The 27,554-nt window shown below is 44.6% G+C and overlaps 1 protein-coding gene across 1 annotated transcript in view; it reads left to right on the top strand.

Annotated features, from left to right (window-relative positions):
- CNTNAP2 (contactin associated protein 2) overlaps positions 1-27,554 on the top strand; it is a 1,241,930-nt gene that overhangs the window by 1,164,515 nt on the left and 49,861 nt on the right. Inside the window, exon 21 of the mRNA XM_061587450.1 lies at positions 10,090-10,183. Coding sequence (XP_061443434.1) covers positions 10,090-10,183 — 94 coding nt within the window. The remainder of the gene's footprint in view (positions 1-10,089; positions 10,184-27,554) is intronic.

Raw genomic sequence — 27,554 nt, 5'->3', positions numbered from 1 at the left:
TGGTAGGCCTGCCACTGCTGCGGTCACCACCAAAAAGGTGAAACCAAAAGGACAGAGTTGCTGAGGCCAAAGGACTTTCATCTCTATCACCACAAACCCCCTCTCTCTTAGAGCTGACTGTGAGGGCCTGCACCTGGTGGGCCAATGAGAAAGTAAACTAAGCTTGCAGCTGGTGTACCATCCACCCTGCATCTCAACAGCTTCTCAGACCGAGCTGACTGAGGCAGTTTCAAGTGTGGAGAAGGAGGAGACCAGAACAATAGTACTGAATAGGGTTGCCAGGTCTCCGGTTTTCTGCCGGAGTCTCAGGGAAAATGGGGCCGTCTCCAGCCTCCAGCCATATGTCAGTCAAACTGGTGGATCTCCGGCTTTGTAGCGGCCCCCTCAGCCACGCATGTGTGAAGAGGCAGTGGCTGTGGAGGCCAGGCTGGGCTGGCTCCTCCTTAGGCCCGGAGCCAGTTCCCCTGCTCCGGAAAGGAAAAGCACTCTTTCCGGTGGCAGCTCAAGCTTAGCAGCCCTGCAGAGCTGGCTCGCCCGGTGGAGAGAAGGCAGCGACTCTCGCCTGGATTCAGAGACCCCAATTGCTTCGGCTAGCGGAGCCCAAATGCACTGGAAACTGTTCAAGGTGAGGCTGCCTTGATTTAGCCCTATCCACTTTGGAACCCGTTTCCTCGCTTTCGTGTTATGTCTGGCCCCGAGATCTCCCTCCCATCCCCCGTCGCTTCTCCCTTTCTCTCTCTGCCCACCCCCTTTCCCTGGTAATAACGACATGTATGCCCTCCTGCCCACATTCTAGCAACCGGGAATGTGCCAAGCGCCGCAGCAGGCAGCTGCTGCCACCCACTCGCCTTGCCTTGCCCTGCCCCCTCGCGCAATGCAACGGACCCCCACCCCAGAATCCTGTGCCCCCTCCTCTTTCCCTTGGGAAAAAGGGGTGAGCCGGCGAGGAAGGGGGCTCTCTTTCAGCCTCCCCCCCTCAATTCAGGGCTCCCAAAGGCTCCCGGTCTCCTCTCCCCGCCCGCCAAGCCCCCAATCGGGGGGGCAAGGCTGGCATCGGCCAGCCTCCCTTCCCTTCCCCTCGCCTGCTGGTCCCCAGCCGGCCCGTGCGGTGCCTGGGGTGCGCGCCTCCGCCGCCTGCGATGCAGCCACTTGCGGCTGTCAACCTCTCGCTCAGCCACTCCCTGCCGATTGCAGCTCTCACACACTCACACGCACCCGCTCTCACACACACGGTGCCGGGAGGGAGCGCGGTGGCACAGTCAGACAGGTGGAGCCAGACTTGGCGAAGCTGGCGGGCGAAGCTGGCGGGCGAACACTCACGCCCGGAGCCTCCGCTGCGCATGCATGCCCGCCCACACACCGAGCGAGGCAGCCCAAGCCGCTGCAATAGTCCGAGCGGGAGCTGCAGCTGCAGCTTCTCCGAGCAGCATGCTCTGGGAGAGTGGTGGGGGTAGCTTGCTGGCTGGCTGGCCGATGCCAGATTGCCCCCCTGATCGGGGGCTTGGCGGGTGGGGAGAGGAGACCGGGAGCCTTTGGGAGCCCTGAATTGAGGGGGGGAGGCTGAAAGAGAGCCCCCTTCCTCACCAGCTCACCCCTTTTTCCCAAGGAAAAGAGGAGGGGGCGCAGGATTCCATGGTGGGGGTCCATTGCATTGCTCGAGGGGGCAGGGCAAGGCAAGGCGAGTGGGTGGCAGCAGCTGCCTGCTGCGGCGCTTGGCACATTCCCGGTTGCTAGAATGTGGGCAGGAGGGCATACATGTCGTTATTACCAGGGAAAGGGGGCGGGCGGAGAGAGAAAGGGAGAAGCGACGGGGGATGGGAGGGAGATCTCGGGGCCAGACATAACACGAAAGCGAGGAAACGGGTTCCAAAGTGGACAGGGATGGACACACTGTTCACTGTGGACTTTCACCGTTAAAACCATTTGGAACAGAAAAAAGATCAGAAGAGCTCTGTATTGCTAATTATAATAAGGAGTTTTGTAAAGACTGCACTAAAGAGTATCAGAAGCTATTGTATAGTGACCAGCACTATGGAAGCCCCAAGAGTGTTGACATCAAAAGTGAAGGAAAACCTCTACATAATAACAAAGAAAAACAACAAATTTTGTGGAGGCATGTTGGGAATGCTAGTGAAATGGACAATGGAAAGGAGGACAGTGGATACTCCTCTTTGTTGGCCAGTCAGCATGAGCCCACAGATAATGACGATAGTATGCTACTGGCAGGAAACATAAGTAATACACATATATGCATATTCTTTATCTTTTAAGGAGGCAAGTCCTAAATGGGGGGTGGGGGAGAGAGAACACACACCTCTGCTGCATTATTTTAGAACAATGAAATGGTATATAAATAGTCCCCTGAAAATATATGTAGGTGACATTGTGTACTTTGTAAAGCCAGCAGCAAGTAAGCTAGATTAAATGTTCCCTAAAAGTGTTGAACTGTGACCTGGCAGACCAGGGTTTGAATCCCCACACAGCCATGAAGCTCAGTGGGTGACCTTGGGCCAGTCACTGCCTCTCAGACTCAGAGGAAGGCAATAGTAAACCACCTCTGTCTGAATACTGCTTACCATGAAGATCCTATCTGGGATCAACTTGAAGGCAGTCCATTTCCATTTTGCATCACCCTAAGCTTGTGAGAAAGAATGACCTTGTCACTTCAGATGGACCTAGGAACACCCTATTTTAGATAAGATTTCTATTTTAATCTCCAGAGAATTTTTTTTTGAATGGTATGCTCCAAGCAACTGTGGTTGATACAATGTATCATGTTTAATGATGTCACTAGGGCCCACCCCATGACATCACTAGGGCCCGCCCTGTGACATCACTAGGGCCTGCCCCGTGACATCACTAGGGCCCGCCCTGCGACATCGCTAGGGCCCACCCCATGACATCACTAGGGCCTGCCCCGTGACTAGGGCCCGCCCCGTGACATCACTAGGGCCTGCCCCATGACGTCACTAGGGCCCGCCCCCAGTTTCTCAGGTTTTTGGATGGTTCCGACCTGGCAACCCTAGTACTGAATGATTTCAAATTCCATGCTGAGATGGCCTCTCGTGTTCTGCCTCAGGACTTAATGGCCTCCATTATGACCATGGGTCTGTCTCAAGTTGTCACCAGTCCGACGCACCCTTGATTTGGTTTTTTTCCTTCAGATAGAGGAAGGGTTGATCCTCAAATAGGAGTGTGTGGGTATCACCGCATTGTCATGGTCAGACAACTTTCTGGTGAGGTATGGACTTATAGCTCTGATCTCCCCTGCAGGGGGGTGGACAAATTAGGATGGTCTGCCTCCAGAGACTAATGGAATCCAATGGATTCCTGAATGTTTGGGGAGGTTCCAGTGGTTAGAGCTTGCTTTGGAACAGTGAGATGTGTCAGACTTTTGACCTGGCTGTCCCCGTGCACCCTCTAAGACACTGCAAAGTACCAGGGAAGTAAGAGCAATGGAACAGGCAGGACAATGGCTACAGCGCAAACAGCAAAAGACATGCTGCATAATAACCAAGCACCAGTGACACAACATAATTATGCCCATTGCATGGCTATGAGGACAGCAAAGGAGGCCCACCTCTCTGCCTCCATCACATCCTCAAGCAGCTGTCCAGTGGAGTTTTATCATATTGTCACAAGGCTTGTTAACATCTGCTTCAGGGAATGGAGTTTTAGACCCTTCAGAAGCCCACTGTAACTTGTTTGTAAGGCACTTTGAAGGTACCACACATGGTTCAAGTTTGTTGGAAGTCCCTGGAGCACCATCAAATTGCAGTTTGTAGGATTGTTTCAGTTTTTGCAGCCCAAGGATGTAGACAGGATTCTTGCAGTGGTGAGGCTGACTACATGGCCTGACACTTTCTGCCCATCATGGTTGGTAAAATGTAGTAGGAGGGGATGATTGGATGGGTCCAGGGAGTGGCCAGTGCCTCACTAAGGGAAGGAGTGATCCCCACCACCACCTTGAAAGAGGCAGCAGAGCAGCCTCTTTGAAAGAGGTCCTCTCTTGATCTAGAGGTTTTAGATCTAGAGGTTTTGTCCAGTCTCAAATATTCCCTTCCTGGACAAGGTGATCAAGAGAGTGGTGGCCAGCCAGCTGCAGGTATGCCTGAAGGAAGCATATTATCTAGATCTATTCCTGCCTGGTTTCCAGCCAAAGTTTGGCACCAAAACAGCCTTGGTGACTCTGGAATCCTCCTGAACCAACTTAGAAAAATAATGGAGTCACAGACTGTTGTGCTGTGGGGTACCACAGGGTATCTTGTTCCAAATGCTATTTAACATCTAAATGAGTGGTCATCAGGAGATTTGGGGTGAGGTGTCATCCAGCTCTTGTCTCTATGACATAATAATAATAATAAATAATAATAAAATTTTATTTATGAGTCACCTATCTGGCTGAATTAACGGCCACTCTAGGCGACGTACATTAATACAATAAAATACAATATACAATCAATAAGACCATCATTCATCTAAACACCACTCTACCAATTAATAACAACATTAATAACTAACCCGCCCCAGAGATCCCATAGGCCTGCGTGAATAGCCAGGTTTTCAAGGCCCGGCGGAAACCTATTAGGGAGGGGGCATGGCGAAGATCGAAAGGAAGGGAATTCCAGAGGGTGGGGGCCACAATCGAAAATGCCCTCTCTCTGGTCCGCACCAGTCTCGCTGTTTTAACTGGTGGAACTGAGAGAAGGTCTTGTTGTGGCTGATCTCGTCAGGCAGCATAATTGGTGATGCTGGAGGCGCTCCTTCAGATAAACTGGGCCGAAACCGTATAGGGCTTTAAAGGTCAACACCAACACCTTGAATTGGGCCCGGTAAATAACTGGTAACCAGTGTAGATCTACTAACACCAGAGTAATACGATCACGGCGACGACTATTCATGAGCAACCGAGCCGCCGCATTCTGTATCAGTTGCAATTTCCAGACCGTTTTCAAGGGTAGCCCCACGTAGAGCGCATTGCAGTAGTCTAAGCGAGAGGAGACCAGAGCATGTATCACCTGTGGGATCAGATGGGCTGGAAGGTAGGGTTGTAGCCTTTGTATCAGATGTAATTGATACCAAGCTGCCCGGCTCACAGCCAAAATCTGAGCCTCCATAGACAGCTGGGAGTCAAGAATGACCCCAAGGCTACGGACCTGGTCTTTCAGGGGCAAGCTTACCCCATTGAACACCAGGTCTATATCTCCCAATCTTCCCTTGTCGCCCACTAGCAACACTTCGGTCTTGTCGGGGTTCAGCTTCAGCCTATTCCTTCCCATCCATTCACTTACGGAGTCCAGGCACTTGGACATGGTATCCACAGCCAACTCTGGTGAGGATTTAAACGAGTGATAGAGCTGAGTGTCATCCGCATATTGGTGGCACTGCAGCCCAAATCTCCTGATGATGGCTCCCAGCGGCTTTACATAGATGTTGAATAGCATGGGGGAGAGGATAGAACCCTGTGGCACTCCACAATTGAGAGGCCAAGGGTCTGAAACCTCATCCCCCAATGCCACCCGCTAGCGCCTGTCTGAGAGATAGGAACGGAGCCACCATAAAACAGTGCCCCCTATTCCTAATCCCTCCAGGCGACCTAAAAGGATACCGTGGTCGACAGTATCAAAAGCCGCTGAGAGGTCCAGGAGGACGAGGAGGGTATATTCTCCCCTATCCAACACCCTCCTCATATCATCCACCAGGGCGACCAAGGCTGTTTCAGTTCCATGTCCAGTCCTGAAGCCCGATTGGAATGGATCTAGATAATCTGCTTCATCCAAGTGTGTCTGTAACTGTTTGGCCACCACTTGCTCAATCACCTTGCCCAAGAATGGTAAATTAGAGACTGGGTGAAAGTTATTCAACTCTTGGGGATCCAAGGAGGACTTTTTCAATATAGGTTTTATTACTGCCTCCTTGAGGGCTAGTGGCATTGCACCCTCTTCCAAGGATGCATTTACCATTGCCTTGATCCCTTTGCTCAGTTTCTCTTTGCAGCTCATAATGAGCCACGAGGGGCAAGGGTCCAATAGACAGGTGGTTGGCTTCACAGTAGAGAGCACCTTGTCCACTTCCTCAGAGGGAAGAGGCTGAAACCGATCCCACCGGACCAGAATGCAACTGGCCGACTCTGGCTCACTTCCTGTATCCACGACGTACAGAATCATGTTCTTCAGGCGTTCGATTTTATCGGCAAAGTGTGTAGCAAACATGTCACAGGAGGCTTTAGAATGCTCCATGGGTTCCTGAGCAACTGGACCGACCAGGCTTCGGACCACTTGGAACAACCTCCTGGGACAGCACTCTGCGGATGCAATAGAGGCAGCAAAGAATTCCCTCTTTGTTGCCTTTGTTGCCACCTGGTAGGCAGCTATTGCTGCTCTAACCAGTGTCCGATCGTCTTCAGAGCACGATTTCCGCCATCGGCGCTCTAGTCGTCTCACCTCCTGTCTCAGACCCCGCAGCCGTGGTGTATACCAGGGTGCTATCTGAGCTCTATTCAGGGGGAGAGGGTGTTTCGGAGCCACCCAGTCTACTGCCCTAGTTGATCTCCCTGTTCTACTCCATCACCAAGGTTTTGACCGGGCGTCCTTCAGCCGGCCCCAGATCTCCCAGCGCATTCAGGAATCCTTTAGGATCCATCAGGCGTCTGGGGCAGACCATCCTAATAGGTCCTTGTCCCCTGCGGAGGGTGTGTGGCATTGAGTGGTCTATATTCACCAGATAGTGATCTGACCATGACACGGGTTTGGAAAAAACAGCCCCCATTTTCAGAACACTTCCCTCCCCTCCTGAGACAAACACAAGGTTAAGAGCATGACCGGCTACATGGGTGGGCCCTATATTACTAAGGTGCAGTTCCCAGGAAGTCATGGTTTCCATGAAATCCTGAGGGGCTCCAATGAGGGCTGCCTTGGCGTGTATGTTGAAGTCCCCCAAAACCAGTAGGTTGGGGGAAAGCAACCGCACACCCGAGACCACCTTGAGCACCTCGAGAGAGGCTTTGCAAGCCCTGAGCTGCCGGGACTCGGTGGTGGGCTGGATGAAAGCCAGTACATTGAGTCTGAATCCTGGCAAGTTAGAGGCATTGTGGGTGGGCAGTTCCTGAGTCCAGATAATTGATCAATTGCCTGTTTTGGATGGGTTTGTACTCCCTCTTGAGGTTGGCCCATGAGCTTCAGCTAGTACAAAATGCAGTGGCTTGACTGCTCACTGGGGCAGACTATTGGCAGCATGTTATGTCACTGCTGAAAGAAGTGCACTGGCTACCAATTAGCTATCAAGCTATCAAGAGGGCCTCCTGCAGATACCATCTAATCAGGAGATCTGTTCCATAAAATATAAGAATCGGACCTTTAATGTGGTGGCACCTAATTGTTTTTAGATATGGAATTGTTTTTAACTGTTATTGTTGATGTTTTTACTTTGAAATTGCTTTGAGATATTTTATGGGGAGTGATTCATAAATGGAATCAGATAACTAATACAATTTGAATAATATTATTAGTATAGCAGCAGGAGTTCTCAATGCTAGGGCCAAATAAAAAAAGGAAGGTCCATTGTCTTCATGTCCTGCATGTGAGTAGTCAGTCCAGAAAAAGGGGAGCTCCCAAAAGAGCCCCCTCCCAAATCTGCAGATGGGTGTGAAGACAAGATTATGTTTAAAAAAAGAAGACGGGATGCATTTCAGATCACAATGGCCTTTCATCAGGAAAACTGTCTATATTTTGAAGATGCAATTAGAGTTAAAACACAAAGCAAAAAACATGTTGCGGTTGTCATTTGTTAGTACCCAAAAGTATGTGGCTGGTCATTGTTGGAGCAGAATGCTGAAGTCGATAGTTTTCTTTTGCATTAAACATTTTTTTATTTTCACAGCAAGGCTGTTCTTAACCCTAATACAACAAAAGCAATATGAGATTGTTTGTATTTCTAATTCAAAGCTAAAGGCTGCATTTCAACTGACTGAAGATTTTTTGTTAAAGCTCAGTGGGCAATATCCAGTGGGTCTGCTCTGAATATGACTAACATTGGATATTACCCATTGCGTTTCATATGCTGAACCTATGCATTCAGAAGGAAGCACCACTGGGCTCATTGGAGCTTACTTGCAGGTAACTGTGTGTAGTATTGCAGTGATGCTGCGCCTAATAATCTGGATATTATGCTATGTAATGCTGTTCTTTGATGTTTGTCTGTATGCATCAATGAACACAGCGGCCTGCATTTTTGGATTTTCCTTGGGGGCAATGATGAGCTCTTCCTATGTTTCAAAATGTACCACTGCACAGCTGACTGAGGTACCCCGAATCACTGGAAGTAGCTCTCTCTTATTTAGAGAAAGTAGGGGATATATTAACTTGTCCTACATGATTATCAGACATTGGAGTCCTGCATTGTGTAAATGTACTGAATTTGTCATTCTTAAACATAAAAGCAATTAATTAAAAATTCCAGCCAAAGTTAAGCACTTTTATTCCCATTGATTTGGCAGAGTTAATCATGTCTGGAAATACAATCATGTCCTTATTAAAATCAATAGAAATAAAAAAGTGCTTAAATTTGGTTGAATCATGCCTATAATCTGGAATCCTATAATCCAGAAGCCATAATTTATTTCTATTAACAGCAATGGCTTTTTTTAAATAAATCAGACTATAATTGAATATATATTCTTTGGGTCATTATGTTTTTCTTATTATTGTGATTTTACTAAGACACAATACATCCTCAAAATATATTCCTTTTCCCTTTTTGCATTGTGGCTACCTATTGTGAGCCTTTACAGCACTTAGAAAATTTTAGGAACTGTATTAATAAGAATAACAACAGTAATATTTTTATTGTTAGGAATAACACACATTCAGTGTGACTAGAATGAGCTGTTTCAACTCTTAATGGAGGGACTGTAAATCCTTCCATCCAACTGTCTCACTCCCTAAGAACCACTAGATGGCAGTACATCATAACTCTTCCCTGCTTTCCTATTCAGCAACCCACATATCCCACATATTAGCTTTTTAGTTTCTAGATCTCAGAAATTTCAACCATCATTAGTTTATGAGCCATCCCCAATAGCTATAAGAGGCTAATGAATCACTATGTGTGCCCACATTTCCAGAATGATTGAGAATAATGGGCATTTCTCGTGGAGGCAGGCTATTATTTTTCTCTGAATTGCTGGACAATGGCCTGTGAAGATTTGTGATGTATGTATTAATCAAGGATGGCATTATGCTGTGTTATGTGTTAGTTCAGTGATACATGGAAATGAACATACACTTGCCAGAAGATACTCACTGTCTGGTAAAAGGAAGTTGCAATATAGAAGTATATATACTCCACTGACTAGTGCTATGAACTACTCATTCCTGTAAATCCGTTACTGATATTTACTCATATAAAGGGCCATGTTCATAACCAGCACTTATTATCAATCACAGTAGACCTTGGTAGACCAACAGTAATAATCTTACTACTTCATATCAGGTGAATTTATCACTCTTCTGATTTACCCTTCCTTTACTGAAGCCGAAAATAATCATATCTGTTCTTGTTACCCCCAATAATATTGCTCAAGTGCATGAGTTCTGATAAGAGTGAAGTACAGCACGTCTGATGCTAATAAGTTTCCCTCTTTTGTTTTGGAAACTGACATTACTTGTTTCATTATAGTATTTGTAGGGCCACACAACTGTCAATTTTTCATCATAGTATTTTTTTTAGGGGTACTACTTGTTTTCCTTTGCCCATAATTCTCCCAGTGCTGCCTCACAAACTTAGACAGTTTAGGTACTCACATGGTGGATATCTCAGTCAAAGAGAACATTACGTGAGTATGTGTGAAGTGGAGTGGGTTTGAGACTGATAGTTACACCCATCTTTTGGACCTTTCTCTTCAAAACAGTGGCTTGACCTTGGCTCTCAAAGATACTTGGTGGAGTGGACTACTTATCAGGGATAAAACAAGAGCAGCCAAAACCAAAGATCTCTCTATAATGGGGTAATCTCAGGGAAGACTCGGTACACTTGCATTGTAAGTGTGCACTCTTCTAAATGCCTGGCTGATTTGTTTTTCTATTTCTCCAGGTGGATCACTACCCCCCAGTAACCTACACCCTGCCAGGATCATCGAGTCTTCAGTTCCACTCACTGAAGTCACTCTTTCTAGGAAAGGTAATAGGTAAGAATCCATTTTAAGCAATTGTTGTTTCTTTGCTTCTGGCTGTAATGTTTAATCTGTAGATTAAGCATGTGAAGTTTTGGTTAGTTATATAGTGGAGGCCCAACTTCTGATTAAATTGTAGTTTTTATATCACAATGAGTATCTGCTTTGTTACATTAATTTATCTCATACCCTTCAATATATTGAAAGAACTACTCTTATTTCTATTGTGGTGTTATGCAAATTTAGTTACACTTGATCAATCTATCAACTAAGAGGCAGGCGAGGAGCTTATCTAATACAGGGGTTCCCAAACTGTGGTTTGTGGACCACCAGTGGTCCACGAGCTTAATCTGGTGATCCATGGCATCTGCACTAAATATTCATATTTATTGTTAATTGCATTTTTGTTGCTTCTTTTATTTCTTATATTGTATTTTATGGTATTACAATTTGAATTCTATGCAATGCCCATTGTAATACAAGAAAATATAAGACATGTAAGAAGCAATAAAAGTACAATTGAAAATCATAGATTACTTAGCACAACACATTACAATTGTAACATCAGGCAAAAAAACCATAAAGTGGCCCACCAAGACCATTGGCAATTTTCAAGTGGTTTGTGGGGGGAAACATTTGGGAACTACTGGTCTAATATATTTTGCAAAGAAGCCTAGGTGGATAGGGTTTTCTGGATTCAATTGTAGGTTGCAATTAGTGTTAGGATCTATGGATTATAATGGTATTTTACGGAATTAAGCACATGCAGTAAGCAGAAAATACTAAGCAGTAGCTACACCAGCTTGGTAGGAATTGCACTGCGAGTCTAGTATAAGAAAAATAACAAACTAAGTTTATTATAGGAAATACATTTAGATAGACTAACTAATTTAGATAGATCTGACTCTCTAGATAGGAGATGCTGCCGAAGAGATGTCTCCTGCATCTGTGCTCCTCCTCAGGGAGGAGAAGGCAAGAAGGACGAAGGAAGACTGAGATCAGAGCAGGGGCAGGAGGGGAGATTAGTTTCCTCTGAGGATATCAGTTCACACCTGGAAGGAAAGGTGAGATTAGATGAGAGTGGACAGAGCAGTCTAGGAATATAGGACTTCTCTCTCTACCTCTCTACTTCCCATGTAGCATGCGATCCCCTCCCAGGCTTCAAGCTGAGTTGCATTGTCACATTTCCAACAACCCTTCTCAGCGAAGCTTATACTTCATCTAACAAGGTTCATCTTCCTTCGTAGAAGCTGGAAGCAATCTCTGGGAAGTGGCTTAGTGAGGACATCCGCAATCATATCTTCTGATTGGCAGTATTCTAGCCCAATAAGCCCCCTCTGTTGTGCATCTTTCAATAGGTGATATTTCACATCTAGGTGTTTGGTGCGTGAGTTAATCTTCTCAATCTGTGAGAGCTTTATGCAGCTTTGGTGATCTTCAAAGAACTTCGTAGGCTTTGGTTCAACAATCCCTAGCTCCTCGAGCAGGTTGCATAGCCACATGAAGTCTTGACATGCTTGGGCAGCTGACACATACTCTGCCTCTGTGGATGAACTCGCCACATTACTTTGCTTCTTGCTTGACCAGTTTACTGCTCCACCTCCACAGAAGAGCAGATGTCCACTGAGGGATTTGTGGCCTATGATGTCACTGGCCCAATCTGCATCTGCATAAGCTGCTAACTTGGGATCAGCAGTGGCCTGTAACTTTAGCTTTAGTTGTGCAGTGCCTTGCAGATATCTGGCTACTCCCTTCACAGCTGTCCAGTCTCTTTGGCTTGGTGAATTGGTTTTTCTGCACAATATCCCTACTGCAGCTGCCAGAGCCACCCCTAGGCACTGGGAAGCAGGGCAGTTGCCCTGGGCCCCGCGCTTTGGGGGGGCCCCACGCTTGGCGATCTGCATATAAAAGCAGCCACCGCGTCCTCCTCATGGCCGCAGTAGCAAGCTGAGGGGAGCGTAGAAACGAGCCGGGAGGAAGAGGTGCAGCAGCGGTCTCCTGATGGCCACGGTAGCGAGCCGGGAAGGAGAAAACCTCGCAGCGAGAAACGCTAAGCAAGTCTACAACAAAGGCTGCAAAAAAGGGGCTGCAGCCAAAAAATACAAAGCTGCCGCTGCTGCCGCCAACGAAGGCTGCAAAAAAGGGAGCCGCAGCCGCAAGCTCCTAGCAGCCAAAATACAAAGCCTCCGCCGCTGCCTGGAGGAAAGGATATAGAGAGAGAGAAAGAATGTGGGGGGGCCCAACTATGCTTTTGCCCCGGGCCCCGCACATGCTAAGGGCGGGCCTGGCAGCTGCTACATCTGGCCTGGTATTGGTAGCCAGGAATAGCAGCTGTCCAATAAGTGTTCTATACTGATCATTACTTGGTAGAAGTGGACTTTGTTTCCCTTCAGAAAGTCTGTTTCCATGGGAGTAGCCACTGGGTTGGCATCTTTGAGCCCCATGTATACTAGGAGCTCCTGAATCTTTTGCTTCTGGTTGAAGAGATAGCTCCCATCCTCTTCTCTCTCTATTTGAATCCCAAGATAGTGTCTTGTCCCAGTTGCTTTACCTCTGTCTCCGGGTTCAGATGAAGCACTATCTCCTGACAATCAGATTCTTCTTCATAAAACAGAAGCAAATCATCAACATATGTTAAAATGTAAGGCCACTTGTTATTTCTGTAGCGTGTGTATAGGCAGGGATCCCTTTTACCTAGTTTGAAGTCTTCTCTGATAAGCATCTGGTTAAACTTTTCAGTCCATGCTCTTGCAGCTTGCTTAAGCCCATATATACTTTTCTGAAGTTTGCATACAAGCTGCTTGTCTCGATTTTTCAAATCTGGGAGGCTGTTGCATGTAAATATCTTCAGTTATCTCTCCATGTAGAAATGCAGTCTTAACATCTAAGTGTTCAACACGCATGTTTATTGCAGCTGCTACACTTAGAAGTGTTCTTATTGTTCTGTGTTTCATCACTGGGAAAAATACTTCATCATAATCTTCCCCATATTTCTGGGAATAGCCCTTGGCTGCTAGTCTTTCCTTGTAGCATGCAGCTTTCCGTTCTGCATTTCGCTTGGCTTTGAATACCCACTTGCATCTCACCGGCTTTTTTCCTGTTGGCAATTCTGTGAGTGTTCAAGTTTGATTCTTGTGTAGAGCCTCTATTTCTTCTTGTGCTGCCTTTCTCCATATATCAGCTTCAGCTGTAGACATTCCTTCAGTGTCTTCCCATGCTGAAGGTTTGCACGGTGACATCTCCTTTGCAAGATATGACAGTCATCTGGTTTGTATACCTTTGTTGCATTGGGCTGAACACCTGAGTTCTGGTTCAGGAGCCTTAGCCACATTCATGGTAGCTCCTGGACCTTGCCCAGAATCCCCTTCTGCTTGGGTCTCCATTTCTTCATCATCAGCTGCTGGGGGATGCTCATGGACTTTACCTCTGCACATTGGTCGGTATTCCATCAGGTTCTCTTGGTTAGGAATTCCTTCCATTAACTCAGTTGCATCAGAATGATGTACATCAGTTTTCTGACTTTCATCAAAGTATACTACAGAGCTTACTGCGGTCCTTCCAGTCTTAGGGTCTAGGATTCTGTAGCCTTCACATCCTGGCTCATATCCAATCATGACTTCCCCTGCAACTCTGTTGCTTTAGTTGGCAGCCTGTTTTGTAGATAATGTGGCTGTCATCACAGCCTCTCCCCAGTAGCGGTTGGGGAGCCCTGCATATAGCAACATCTATTTCACCATTTGTATAAGGGATCTAAATCTTCTCTCTGAAACACCATTCTGTTCTGGTGTATATGGTACTGTGCATCTATGTGTTATGCCTTGCTCTTTCATGTATGTCTGAAAATGGTGTGAGAGGTACTCACCTTCATTGTCTGATTGCAGCACTTGTGGTCTTCTGCCAAACTTATTGTTCATGGTTGCAACTTACTACATTTCGAGCGCCTGGCTTTTCTCTTTCAGCAGATAAGTAACACAAAACACAATATCTGGAATAATCATCTATGAACACCAAAATATCAGAATTTCCAGCTTTTGAAGGGGTCCACATATATCTGAATGAACAAGTTCCAAGACTTGAGTTGATTGCCTTTCACTTTGTTTTGGGAGAGAGGGTCGTACACTATTTCCTTTTATGCAATTCACATATCTCTCCTCACTGTTTTTGCACATCTTTATTGTCATGTATTTCTTTGCATGTCTAGTATTGCACTTGTATGTGCATGTGCTACAAATCAAGACATTTGTCACTTGAACAGCACTTTATCATGTTTGCTTGTTCTCTTAAATAGTCCAGTGCATAGTGTCAGAGAATAGCATTGGGTGACTGTCTTTCGGCCCCCTGGCAGTTGTGCTGTGGGGTGCCGCAGGGTACCATCTTGTCCCCCATGCTGTTTAACATCTATATGAAGCCCTTGGGAGTGGTCATCAGGAGATTTGGGGCGAGGTGTCAGCTGTATGCTGATGATACCCAGCTCTATTTCTCCATAACATCTGAATCTTGAGAGGCTGTGCAAGACCTGGATCGCTGCCTGGACTTGGTGGTGGGCTGGATGAGGGCGAATAAACTGAGTCTGAATCCTAGCAAGATGGAGGCGCTGTGGGTTGGTGGTTCCCGAGTTCGGATAATTGGTCACTTGCCTGCTTTGGATGGGGTCGTACTTCCTCTGAAAGAGCAGGTTTGTTGTCTGGGGGTGCTCCTGGATCCATCTTTGTCACTAGAGTCCCAGGTGACTTCTGTGGCTACGAGTGCCTTTTACCAGCTTTGACTGATAAGACAGCTGTGGCTGTTTCTGGACCAGGATACCCTGACCACTGTTGTCCATGTACTGATAACCTCCAGGCTAGATTACTGTCATGCACTCTATGTAGGACTGCCCTTGAGGTTGGTCTGGAAGCTGCAGCTGGGGCAAAATGTGTTAGCACAACTGCTCACTGGGCCAAGTTCAAGGTTCTGGTTTTGGTGTACAAAGCCCTATGTGGCTTGGGACCAGGATACCTGAAAATTCTTCTTACCCCTATATACTCAGTCGATCACTCTGCTCTGCAGGTGAGGGCCTCCTGCAGATACCATCTTATCAGGAGGTTCATGCCGCACAACATAGGAAGCAGACCTTTAGTATTGTGGCACCTAGCCTTTGGAATTCTCTCCCCATAAATATTAGACAGGCGCCATCTCTGTTATCTTTTCGGTGCCTACTGAAGACCTTCCTTTTAAGCAGAGCCCTTATCCCAGTCTGTGTCTGTACTGGAATTGCTTTTTAAGATGTTTTAAGATGTTTGTAAAGATGTTTTATTTTAATATGTTTAAAGTCTTTTGTTTTCAAGATGTTTTAAAGTGCTTTTAATGTTTTTGTTTGCAGCCCTGGGCTCCTTCTGGGAGGAACTGCGGGATATAAATTTAATAAATAAATACATAAACAATAAACCTGTTCTAAAAATGGCAAGATACCTTCTAAAAGCAGTGCTGACATTTGGAAAACTTGTGCCATTTGTGCCATTTGACCACTAATTTCCTGTCTGCATATATATGTGAGAACAACAGAAATTCATCTGTGAATGCATGTTTGAGATCTGATTGATTGGTGCATATTAATGTCCTTACTCTAGAGGTCACTTCATCACTACATATAGACCTATCCATAAGAAGATTAGACTTTTCATTCAGTGTGGCACATGTTGCTTGCCTTCTGCCTATTTCAATTATAAGTTTATCCATTACAGGCTAGGAGGACTATGTGTAGCATTTGTCACTGGCACTGAAACCCAAGTTAGTATTAGCCATGCCAACTTCATTTACAAAAAAAGGGTTCTCAGTTGTTTACTTCATGTGGTTGGATGGTGTGAGTTCTTTGGCAGTACTGTTGATTGCTCTGGGTTCTTCTCAGATAAAGCTGTTGTACTGTTTGTCTGCACATTGCCATCGGAAAGAATTGATACTAGGTATTTTAAATTTTTGTCCTGATTGTGTAGTAAACCAGATCTATTTTCTGCTTGTAAATTCTGATGAATGTTGTTCTTGTGATGTAAAACAGCCAATTTCTGGGGGAAATAAGTCTTCCATATTGTTGAGAGTCAGAGAAAGCTATGTAGTATGTATTTTGTGTTCCCAAAATCTGTTGGAGCATTGGAATTTTTCCCCTCTGCACTAAGCACAGTGATAGTTTTGTCAGCCAAACTATCATTTTGTTGTCATTTCTGCAGAGTTGCATGCGTAAGTAACATTTAACACATGGGTGGGGAACCTCCGGCCCATGGGCCAACCTGGGCCAATCAGAGAGTCCAATTTGGCCTGCAAGGCCATTTTTCCCAAACCACAGCCATCACTTCTTACCACAGTCCCATTGGAACAGACGCACATGAAAAGAAAGCCTATAAAAGCCTATAAAAAGCTCCCTTAGGGGAGGGAAGCAAGAAGCCCTTTGCCAACCCTATGCTCAGGGCTTCCCAAAGGTTTGCTTTTTACAGGCTTTCTTTGGCTGCACGTACCTGTTCCCAGCAGGGAAGAGGCATCCACAGCCAATGCAAGAGGATAAAACTCCTGCTTGACAGCTGGTGAGCAGCAGTGAAATCCTGCTCAGCTTGGCTGTGGGCAACTGTTCCCAATAGCGAACATATTAAAGAGGTCTTGTTTTCCTTTCCAGTGGCAGAGAAAGAGAACTGTTTGATCTGGTGCTGAGACGTTGCTATAGTATACTCTTAAGAAAGCCCAAACAAGTAGTTAAAAAGGAAACTAAGCCATTAAGTGAAAGCAGAAAGGTGGATCTGGACATGTTTATGCAATCATATGCTTCTTCTAATTTGTGATGACTTTTGTATCTGCTTTGCTTTGCCAAAGTGCAAAGTCCTTTGTTTCCCCTGTATCTGTAATTGTCTAGGAAATGTTCATTCGTCTGATGGAACCAACTCTTTCCCTGTTTGTCTCTTAAGAAACTGTCAAAATTACTGCCTTCCCCAGCTGTCTTTGTGTGGTTTAGCTTGATATCTCTCTTTTTCTTCATTGTTTTATAAACACTTCTTCAGATGTAAAGAGCAGTGGAAACAGGACTGTGGTAGGAAGAAGGCACAAATGAGAGATGGGGTGAAAAAGAAACTTCCTTGTACTTGAGGTCAGGAGAACATGTATGCTACATGGGACTTAGGGAGGAAAGGCTGGCCAGAAGACAGAGTAGTCAAAGAAAGTGGAACAAAGTAGGCAGAAAACACTTGGGTGGTGGAGGCATAGAATTAAAGAAAAGAAGAGGCATATTGACTTGAACTAATCAGCCAGTTCTTTGAAGGTAGGTCTAAATCACTACTGACATGGTTCAGCTGAGAGCCTTCCCACTCTATTCAGTTCCTGCTCGGTAACAAATACTGTAGTTCTTATTTCTTTTGGGGGGGGAATTGTAATCATCACAGTTTGTGCTTGTATTTGAAAGGATGATGATTAAAGGATGCAAGACAAAAGAGCCTATGATCTAAGACATACATTGTCCAAAGGTGAACAACCCAGTTATCCATTGGGTTATTTGCATGCCTGTGTTTCCACTTGAACCATCAAGATTGGTGCCATTCAGGATCAACATTTCTGTGATGCATTACAATCTGTGATGAATTACAAATAGAAACTCAAGGTTCTCTTTAGCTCCGTTCCTCCCTCCACTGCCAACCATTTCAAAGGCATCCTCTTGTAATTCCCCGAAAAATAAATTCAAGGGCATTGATCACAGCAGCAAAACCATTAGTATGGAATGAAGAGATTTTGCCTTTCCACAATTTGCATGTATATTCAGTGCAGGACAACTAAGGGGTAAAGATCAAAACTTGACGTGGTCATTTACATAGTGTGCCGCAAGAATACCATGGTTTTTAAAGGAACAGTGCACCTGTATGGAAAAGCAATTTAACGTTTTCTTAATTGCATCTCTTTGTGTATCTGTATCTGGGTTCAGGACCAAATCAACCTCTCTCATGACCTTTATCTGAAGAGGGACAGAGGAAGTGCAACATTGATGCTCCTGTATGATCTCTCACCAGCTTTTGATACCATCGACAGTGGCATCCTCCACTGGGAGATGCGTATCGGAGACACTGTTCTGCAGTGGTTCTGATCTTATATCTAGGGATGGTTCCATAGAATTGGATAAGTGTTTTTGAGCCCCCTAGCTCTTCAGCTATGGGGTGCCACATGGTACTGTATTGTCTCCTCCGCTATGTAACATCTATATGATGCCACTGGGTGTGTGACATTAGTATGCTGCCAATACACAACTCTATTTCTCTGTAACATCTTAATCAGAAGTAGTTGTACAGGCCTTGGGCCAGTCTAATAAAATGAGTTTTAATCCTAGCAAGATGGAAACCCTGTGGGTGAGCAGATCCTGGGTATGGAAGTCAGTCAGTTGCCTGGCTGGGGTTGCATTCTCCATGAAAGAGCAGGTGTATAGCCAGGGGGTATTCCTAGTTAGATCTAGCTTTGTCTCTGGAGGTGGAGGTGTTCTCAACTCAATGGCTAGAAGTATCATTTACCAGCTTTACCTGTTAAGACATCTACAGCTATTCCTGGATCAGGATAGCTTGACCACAGTTGTGCATGTATTGGCAACCTCAAGGTTGTATTAATGCAATGCACTCTCTATGGAGTTGGTCTGTAGGCTACACTAGTTCTCAATGTGTCAACTAGTCTGCTTATGGGGGAAACTACTGCTGATATACTACTGTCTATGGAATCTGCACTGGCTACCAATCCACTACCAGACTACGTACGTTTTTAGTAATAACAAATAAGGCCCTATACAGCTTGGGACTAGGTGGCCTGAGAGACCACCTTACCACTTCCGTATCCACTATGCCACTTAAGGAAAGTTTCTAAAATATCAGAAGCATAATAACTCTACAGCAACTCAGAGCAGGTCTTTCAATGTGGCTGCCTCTGTTTTGTGGAACAGTAACTTTGTTGAGATATGATGGGTAACAACTATATTGAAGTGGATCACAATTGAAGACACATTCTTGTTTCAACAAACTTTTCCAGCTGTGTCGGGTGAGGGATTAAATTTCTGTGTTGGGTGTTTATTTGTATTGTTTGTAAACCTACTGTGGTTGGTTTTATTGTATGGTTATAAAACATCCTGATTTTTTTATGAAAGGTGATTCATAAATTAAATAAAAATATGTAGCTGCATTTTTTTTAAAAGCCTTTTCTCTTAGAATAATTTGTTTTGCTAATAACCACTCAAACCAGAGGAATCCATTTCCTGGTGACCTTAAATACTGAGCCACAAGATTTGGGTAGTGCCCATGACAGGAACCCATACATCAATCATCCTTGGAATTATAGGAAATGCTTCTGGGGCCCAGTTCACAACCAGAAACAGCATTCTGTGGCAGGGCATTGATGGGGCAACTAAAGGCATTTTGGTGCATGAGGCCAAAAGCTAGCGGTCTCTAGCAATGGTGTTGGAGGATAGAGGAGACTTCTGTTGGGCTATGGAGACTGCTATCCACACAGAGACTGGTATTGGGCCAGCTTGGAACTTAATAGTCTACACAACAACCATGAGGCTGTCTCAAATAGTAATGCATCCAACACATTGGGCAGGAATAGTAATGCATCCAACACATTGAGCAGGGCACACCTTGATGCACTCTTTTCCCAGAATGACTTGAGGGATGGACTGAAGGTGGGGTGTGCAGTTCATTCCCTTATCATGATTGGACCATTATCTGGTAAAGTTTGGATTGGTGACGGCAATTCATAGAATCATAGAATAGTGGAAGGGGCCTATAAGGCCATCAAGTCCAACCCCCGTTCGATGCAGCAATCCAAATCAAAGTATTCCAAACAGATGGCTGTCCAGCTACCTCTTAAATGCCTCCAGTGTCGGAGAGCCCACTACCTCTCTAGGTAATTGGTTCCATTTGTCGTAAGGCTCTAACAGGAAGTTTTTCCTGATGTTCAGTCGAAATCTGGCTTCCTGCAACTTGAGCCCATTATTCCGTGTCCTGTACTCTGGAACGATCGACGAGATCCCGGCCCTCCTCTGTGTGGCAACCCTTTCATGTACTTGAAGAGTGCTATCATATCTCCCCTCAGTCTTCTCTTCTCCAGGCTAAACATACCCAGTTCTTTCAGTCTCTCCTCATAGGGCTTTGTTTCCAGTCCCCTGACCATCTTTGTTGCCCTCTGAACCCGTTCCAGTTTATCTGCATCTTTCTTGAAGTTCGGAGACCAGAACTGGACGCAGTATTCAAGATGAGGCCTAACCAGTGCTGAATAGAGGGGAACTAGTACTTCACGCGATTAGGAAACTATCCTTCTGTTAATGCAGCCTAATATAGCATTTGCCTTTTTTGCAGTCACATCACATTGTTGGCTCATATTCAGCTTGTGATCAACAACAATTCCAAGATCCTGCTCACATGTCGTACTGCTGAGCCGAGTACCCCACATCTTATAACTGTGCATTTGGTTCCTTTTTCCTAAGTGTAGAACTTTGCATTTATCCCTGTTGAATTTCATTCTGTTGTTTTCAGCCCAATGCTCCAGCCTATCAAGGTCCCTTTGAATTTTGTTTCTGTCTTCCATGGTATTAGCTATGCCCCCCAATTTTGTATCATCTGCAAATTTGATAAGCATTCTTTGTACCTCCTCATCTGTTAATAAAAATGTTAAAGAGCACTGGGCCCAGGACCGAGCCCTGTGGTACTCCACTCATTACTTCTGCCCAGTTTGAGAAGGAACCATTGATAAGCACTCTTTGAGTACGATTCTGGAGCCAACTGTGGATCCACAGTTCCATCCAGCCCACATGTAGCTACCTTGCTAATCAGAATATCATGGGGCACTTTGTCAAAGGCTTTGCTGAAGTCAAGATATATTATGTCCACAGCATTCCCACTGTCTACAAGGGAGGTTATCCAATCAAAAAATGAGATAAGATTCATTTGGCAGGATTTGTTCTTCATAAATCCATGTTGGCTCCTAGTAATCACGGCATTGTTTTCAAGGTGCTTACAGACTGACTGCTTTATAATCTGCTCCAGGGTTTTTCCAGGGATTGATGTTAGGCTGACTGGTCTGTAGTTTCCCACTTCTTCCTTTTTGCCCTTTTGAAGATAGAGACAACATTAGCTCTCCTCCAGTCATCCGGCACTTCACCAGTCCTCCATGATTTTGCAAAGATAATAGTGGTTCTGAGAGTTCTTCATCCAATTCCTTCAATACTCTAGGATGCAGTTCATCGGGCCCTGCCAATTTTAACTCGTTCAAAGTGATTAGGTATTCCTTGACTGTTTGTCTATCAGTCTCAAGCTCCAATCCTGCCCCTTCCACTTCATGTTTCCTGGGAAGGTCATAGACCCTATTTTGGGTGAAGACTGAGCCAAAGTAGGAATTGAGCACTTCTGCCTTTTGTCATCTGTTGTTATTTTGCCTTCCTCATTGAGTAGCTGTGCCACCATTTCTTTTCTCTGTCTTTTACTATGGATGTACCTGAATAAAGCTTTTTTGTTGCTTTTAGCATCCCTCGCTAGCCTCAGCTCATTCTCAGCTTTAGCCTTCCTGGTGCCATCCCTGCAATTCCGTGATACCTGCCTGTACTCTTCCTTTGTGGCCTGGCCTTCTTTCCACTTCCTGTATGTGTCCTTTTTTGTTTTCAGGTCAGCTCTAAGCTTTTTGTGAAGCCACATTGGCTTCTTCTGCTGTTTCCCCCCTTTTTTCCTTGTTGGAATTGCTTGCCATTGCGCTTTTAGAATTTCCTTTTTTAGAAACTCCCACCCATCTTGGACTCCTTTTCTCATTAGGGTGGCTTGCCATGGAACCATACTTACAATTGTTCTGAGTTTATTAAAATCAGCTTTCCTGAAATCCAGGGTGTGCATATGGCTACTTTCAGCTTTTGCTTCTGTTAAAATCAAGAATTCAAGTATGGTGTGGTCACTTTCCCCCAGAATTCCCGTAACTGCCACTTCATCCACCAAATCATTACTGTTGGTTAGAATCAAGTCCATGATAGCTGATCCTCTGGTTGCTTCCTCCACTTTCTGTAGGAGAAAGTTATCTCCAATACAAACCAGAAATTTCTTGGAGGGGCCGTGTTTGGCAAAATTTGTCTCCCAACAGATATCAGGATAATTGAAGTCCCCCATTACTACTACCTCATGCCTCCTCGAAACATTGGCAATTTGCTTTTCAAAAGTTACATTCTCGTCTTTTCCTTGATTGGGTGGTCGGTAGTAGACTTCAAGCACCACATTCCTTTTGTTGCTTGCCCCATTAATTTTAATCCAGATACTCTCAGTGGAGCTACCAAGCTCATCTTCCTGTATTTCTGTGCTGGGATATATATTTTTAACATATAGCGCAACTCCACCTCCCTTTTTATTCCTTCTGTTCTTCTTGAACAAGTTATATCCTTCAATTGCTGTATTCCAGTCATGGGAGTCATCCCACCAAGTTTCAGTTATACCTATCAAGTCGTAATTACCCTCCTGTATTAAGAACTCAAGTTCGTCCTGCTTGTTTCCCATGCTCTGCTCCAGGGCTGTGGAGTTGGTACACCAAACCTTCGACTCTGACTCAGACTCCTCTATTTTTCTACTGTCTGACTCCGACTCCACCCAAAATTGCTTCCAACTCCACAGCCCTAGAAAGGGCTGTAAATGTCTTTTTAAATTGGAAGCTCTCATAGGAGCATTTTTATCGCTGCCTGAATATGCGCTGATCTTGGCATCACAGCATTTGTCTTCATCTGGGTCCTGTGTCATACACTGACACACAAAATGTTTTCCATCTTGAGTTATGGTGAAATGCTCAACTACAGCTGACTTCATGGGAAGCTTCTTTGACAGTTTGAATTTATATTTTAAAAAATTTGTCAATCAAAATTTATTTTGAAGTCGGAGTCGGTACATTTCTACCGACTCCGACTCCACCCAAAATTGCTTCCTACTCCAACTCCACAGCCCTGCTCTGCGCATTAGTATACAGACATCCAAGACCATGTGATTTATGGCTTGGCTTCCTTACTACATTTTTCTGAGGACTGTTACTGGGCCCTGTTGGAGCCGATCTCTCTGTTCCTGTTACTGTGCACAAGCCTTCATCAGTTGTTACCACCAAGTTTACGTCTCCCTCCCCCTTAGGATTCAGTTTAAAGCCCTCCTGATGACCTTCTCCATGCTGTGGCCAAACACATTCTTCCCTGTCCTGACCACAGTAGCCCAGGCATTGGTGACTTAAAGACTGGATAATTGCTGTGGACTCTATATGAGACTTCTCTTGAGTTCAGTCCAGAAACTCCAGTTAGTGAACAATGCTGCAGCATGATTGCTGAAGTGAGTGAGACCCTGTCAGCATGTTACACCTCTGTTCAGAGATCTGCAGTGGCTACTGATTTGTTACCAGGCCAAATTTAAAGTGCGAGAGAGAGAGAGAGAGGGAGAGAGAGAGAGAGAGAGGGAGAGAGCTCTTTACAGATTGGGACCAGTCTACTTGAAGAATCACCTTACATGTGTATGTCCATTTGACTGCTTCAATTTGCAGAATGGGTGCTTTTACAAGTGCCACATAATGTTTATTCCGTACTTGCAATCAATGGCTGTTTCAGCATGATAGTGCCTACACTTTGGAACTCCCTAACATAATAACATATTGGCCTGTTGGATCAGGCCAGTGACCCATTTAATCCAGCATCCTCTTCACACAGTGGCCAACCAATTGCCCATGGAAACCCACAAGCCGTCCAAGCTGACAGCCATCACTCCCTCTTGTGAGAGCAAATTCTATAGTTTAACTATGTGCTATGTGAAGTATTCTTTTGTCTGTGTTGAATCTTCCAACATTCAGCTTCACTGGATGTCCACAAGTACTAGTGTTATGAGAGAGGGGGGGGAACTTTTCTCTATCCACTTTTTTCATGCCATGCATAACTTTATACACTTCCATCGTGTCACCTCTTACTCGTCTTTTCTCTAAACTAAAACCTGGATATTAGGCAGCTCTGCTGTTTTTTGTACCTGCTAAAAACCTTTTGTTTGCTATGTATTTTAATATGTAATTTTATTTTATAATACATATAATGTATATTTTTAAAACGGCTGATTTTATTGATATTTTAGAAATATTTTAGATTAACGCCTTTTTAACATCTGATTTTATTAGTAATTTGAATGTATATTTTATGTAAACTGTTTAGAGGTTTTGATAGTTAAGTGGCATGTAAATGCTGTTAAATAAAAGAAAAAGAAATATGCTCAGAACTTCCTGATAAACTGTGCGCGCTCTGTCCTTAACGGCACCAAAAATCTGCTGCCAGATTTTTGCTTCAGGCACACCTGAAGTTCTGACACTGCATGACTTGACTCATGCAACTGTAGGTGGCTCTGCTGGCATGAGTGTGAATAGCCTCAACAGGCTCCTATTGAGGAAGTGAGTGCATATGCTGCTATTTTCCTAGTCTGAGAGCTTTTGCAACTGCTTGAGCTGCCTGCCGCAGCACCAGAAGCTTACTGCTGCACATCAGAAGGTCTGTGTTTATAACGTATGCATAGTGTTTACTGATGCTCATCTGCCTGTGCTCCTGCAAATTAGGGTTGAATCAGCACTGTAAGGGAATCTGTATAAGCATATAAAGACATAATCTCAGGAACAGAACCTGAAGTAGATTGGTGTCACAGCATGAAATCTTTGAGAATCAAGCCAAGTTCCAATCAGGTGCTGGATAATGGAGGTCTCTAAAGCCACAATGTCTGCTACTCAGACAAGAGCCATCAATATCAATCAGAAGTTACCAGCAAGGAGCTTTTTATTATGCCTAGGGAGAAGATGAGAAAGACTGGCTAATATGCCAGGAGGGTAATAATATCAACATTTATCTTTCCAAGCTTCCCTTTGGCAGGACTAATCTCGAAAGTCATATGGCTAGGGAAGAGGCGCAGTTTGCATATAGAAAATAAGTCACAAAAGTTCTTGAGGGCCTGTTAAGTCCTATGCACTTTTTGTTAATGGCAAATAATAGAACGGTTGTCATCATAGCCACTATTCTACTCTGTTCACATTTAAATACAACCTGGCCGCTCTCATATATCCCTTGGGAGCTTCAGCTGGTCCCAGATTCAGCACCTACATTTTTAACAGCTAGTTTTCTCTGTAGTGTCACCTGTCTTGGAATCAGACCAAAGTACCCATGGCATTAACCACATGGTTTACTCTTGAGTGCATGGTTTTTTCTTGCAGAAATAGCCGGGGGGGGGGGGAATCCAGATTAGGACCCTGGCATGAGAAGTAAGGTGGCTTTAGCCCTTTGCCTTCCCACTGCAGTTTTGATGTGGATTGAGCTCCTTGCACCTGCAATTCTGATGAAGAAAAAAATCACATGGGGGGAAAAGGTTTCCATTCACTTTTCCAAGATCTAGCAGCTACGTAAGATCTTTTAAAAATTCAGAAGACCTTAGAGTGAACTGAAAATTGGGTTTTAATGCTGATCTTTATGAATGATTCTTATAAAGTTTTTAAAACTGTATTTTGTTGCTGATTCTATTCAATTTTATGGCTTTATTTACTGTTATAATGCCATTGTTAAATTTTCTTGGTGGTTTGTTTTATATTTATGTCTTATTATGTAAGCAGATGCCTTCTGGGTTGTGCCAGGAACTGAAAGATGGACTACAAATTAAATTAATTAAAAATGCTTTTAAAGGAGGCAAGCAACCTTTTTCCCACTCCACCCAATATGAGGCAATGGAATATTGTGCTATTGGAATTGGATCACGGTTTGTGACAGCATCTTGTATGCCGCAAGATAATCAAAAGATAACTCAATTAACTGAATTTTTAAAAATCCTGTGAGCCCAAAGGACCCCCTCTCCCCACTGCATTTCTGCATAAGTAGAAATTTGTGATTCACCATACACATAGGATATGGGCTGCATTGAAGGTGGGTAATTCTTATGTACTCCTAAAGTAAATCTTGTGAAGTATAATAGTGAAGGGAATCTCCAGTATCAATTCAGGAGGGAGAGGGAAGTGTGCTGGGGAGGGTGAGGATCAAAAGCTGAGATATGAATGAACGTTTTGCCTGTGCATGCAGCCCCTTTGGTTTTCTGCTGGTGTACTATTTACTAGGCTTGCTCTGAAGCTGTTCACCATAGTTTCCAACTTCAGATGCAACATGGAAGTATGGTTAATGTGACACATCCTGGTTTATTTGCTTTATTCACGTAAAGGGAGGCAAGAAGGGACTGGGTGCCTCTAGTAGTGAAAGTGGCACTAGCAGCACCTAGGGGAAAGGGAGTGTTTGGCAAGGCCGGTGCCAGCGGTTGGCACTGTCAAAAAAATGCCCATACCCCTTAAGGGGGTTCATTGCTAACCGCTAGAGCTTCCTGGCTCCCCTTCTCTTCCTCCACTAAGGCTATTGCTCAAAGGCCTCCAAAAGCCTGGAGCTGGCACTGCACAATGGTAAAAATCACCTCCCCAACCCTCTTGGTGTTTCTGCTGCTTGCTCCATGGAGCCCTCAGCAGCTACAGATCTTGGGCCGACATCTTTCATTTCAAATGTGGGAAAGCTCAGATAACATTGCCTTTTTGTATCCTAATCCCTCCTCCTTTGCCCAATCAGTCAGCATTCAGGAACGGCCCCATGCTTTTGGGGCAGTGGTGATACTACTGTGATTCCCCTGCTAAACCGGTCAGCTACAGCATGGGCTGCATCAGGAAATTCCAATGTGTTCTTACTTCCTTCTTTGGGATGTTGTCACAGGGAGGGTGAGGTTCAATGCTATGCATGTGCTTGTGGCTTTGATGAACATACATCTTAGATGGCACCCAACATGGGGGCTCAATTTTTCAAAGCACACTTCAACCCCTCTGCACAATTTGGGAATCAATACGTTAGATATTTAGAAGCACTAGTAACTAAAGACTTGATAAAATGTATTGATGAATGTGGAAGTATTTGTTGTTCTTGAGGGTAGATTTTTTAGGGTCAGAGTGGTGAACATTTCAGCCTTGACTGCTTTGTGTTTGAATTGGGCTCTGACTCATGAAAGTTTATGCTACAATAATTTGTTTGTGTCTTGAGAAACTTAATGGCTGTTTTTTTAATGGCCATGTTGTTTTTGCTGCAACAGATTAACATGGTTACCACTTTGAATTTTCAGTCTGATTACTCCTTTGTTCTCTTCTGACCTTTTCTTCAGACAGTCGTAAGGGATCCAACCAAGGCAAAATAAAAGCTCAGAGCAGCGGGAAACAAATCTGTCACACCACGATGTAGCATGTCTCTTCTTACTAAGAGACTCCTAGAAACTCCCAATCAATTGAAGTAGCCAATTATTGTTAAATTAAATTCATATTTTGCATGATGTTTATATAGTTTGTATTTAAGCCATGATGATTTTTTTTTAAG

Source organism: Rhineura floridana, chromosome 10, assembly GCF_030035675.1.
Source record: "Rhineura floridana isolate rRhiFlo1 chromosome 10, rRhiFlo1.hap2, whole genome shotgun sequence".
NCBI classification, from domain to species: domain Eukaryota; kingdom Metazoa; phylum Chordata; class Lepidosauria; order Squamata; family Rhineuridae; genus Rhineura; species Rhineura floridana.
The sequence above is the reverse complement of the archived record's forward strand: the minus strand, read 5'-3'. Positions and strand labels throughout refer to the sequence as shown.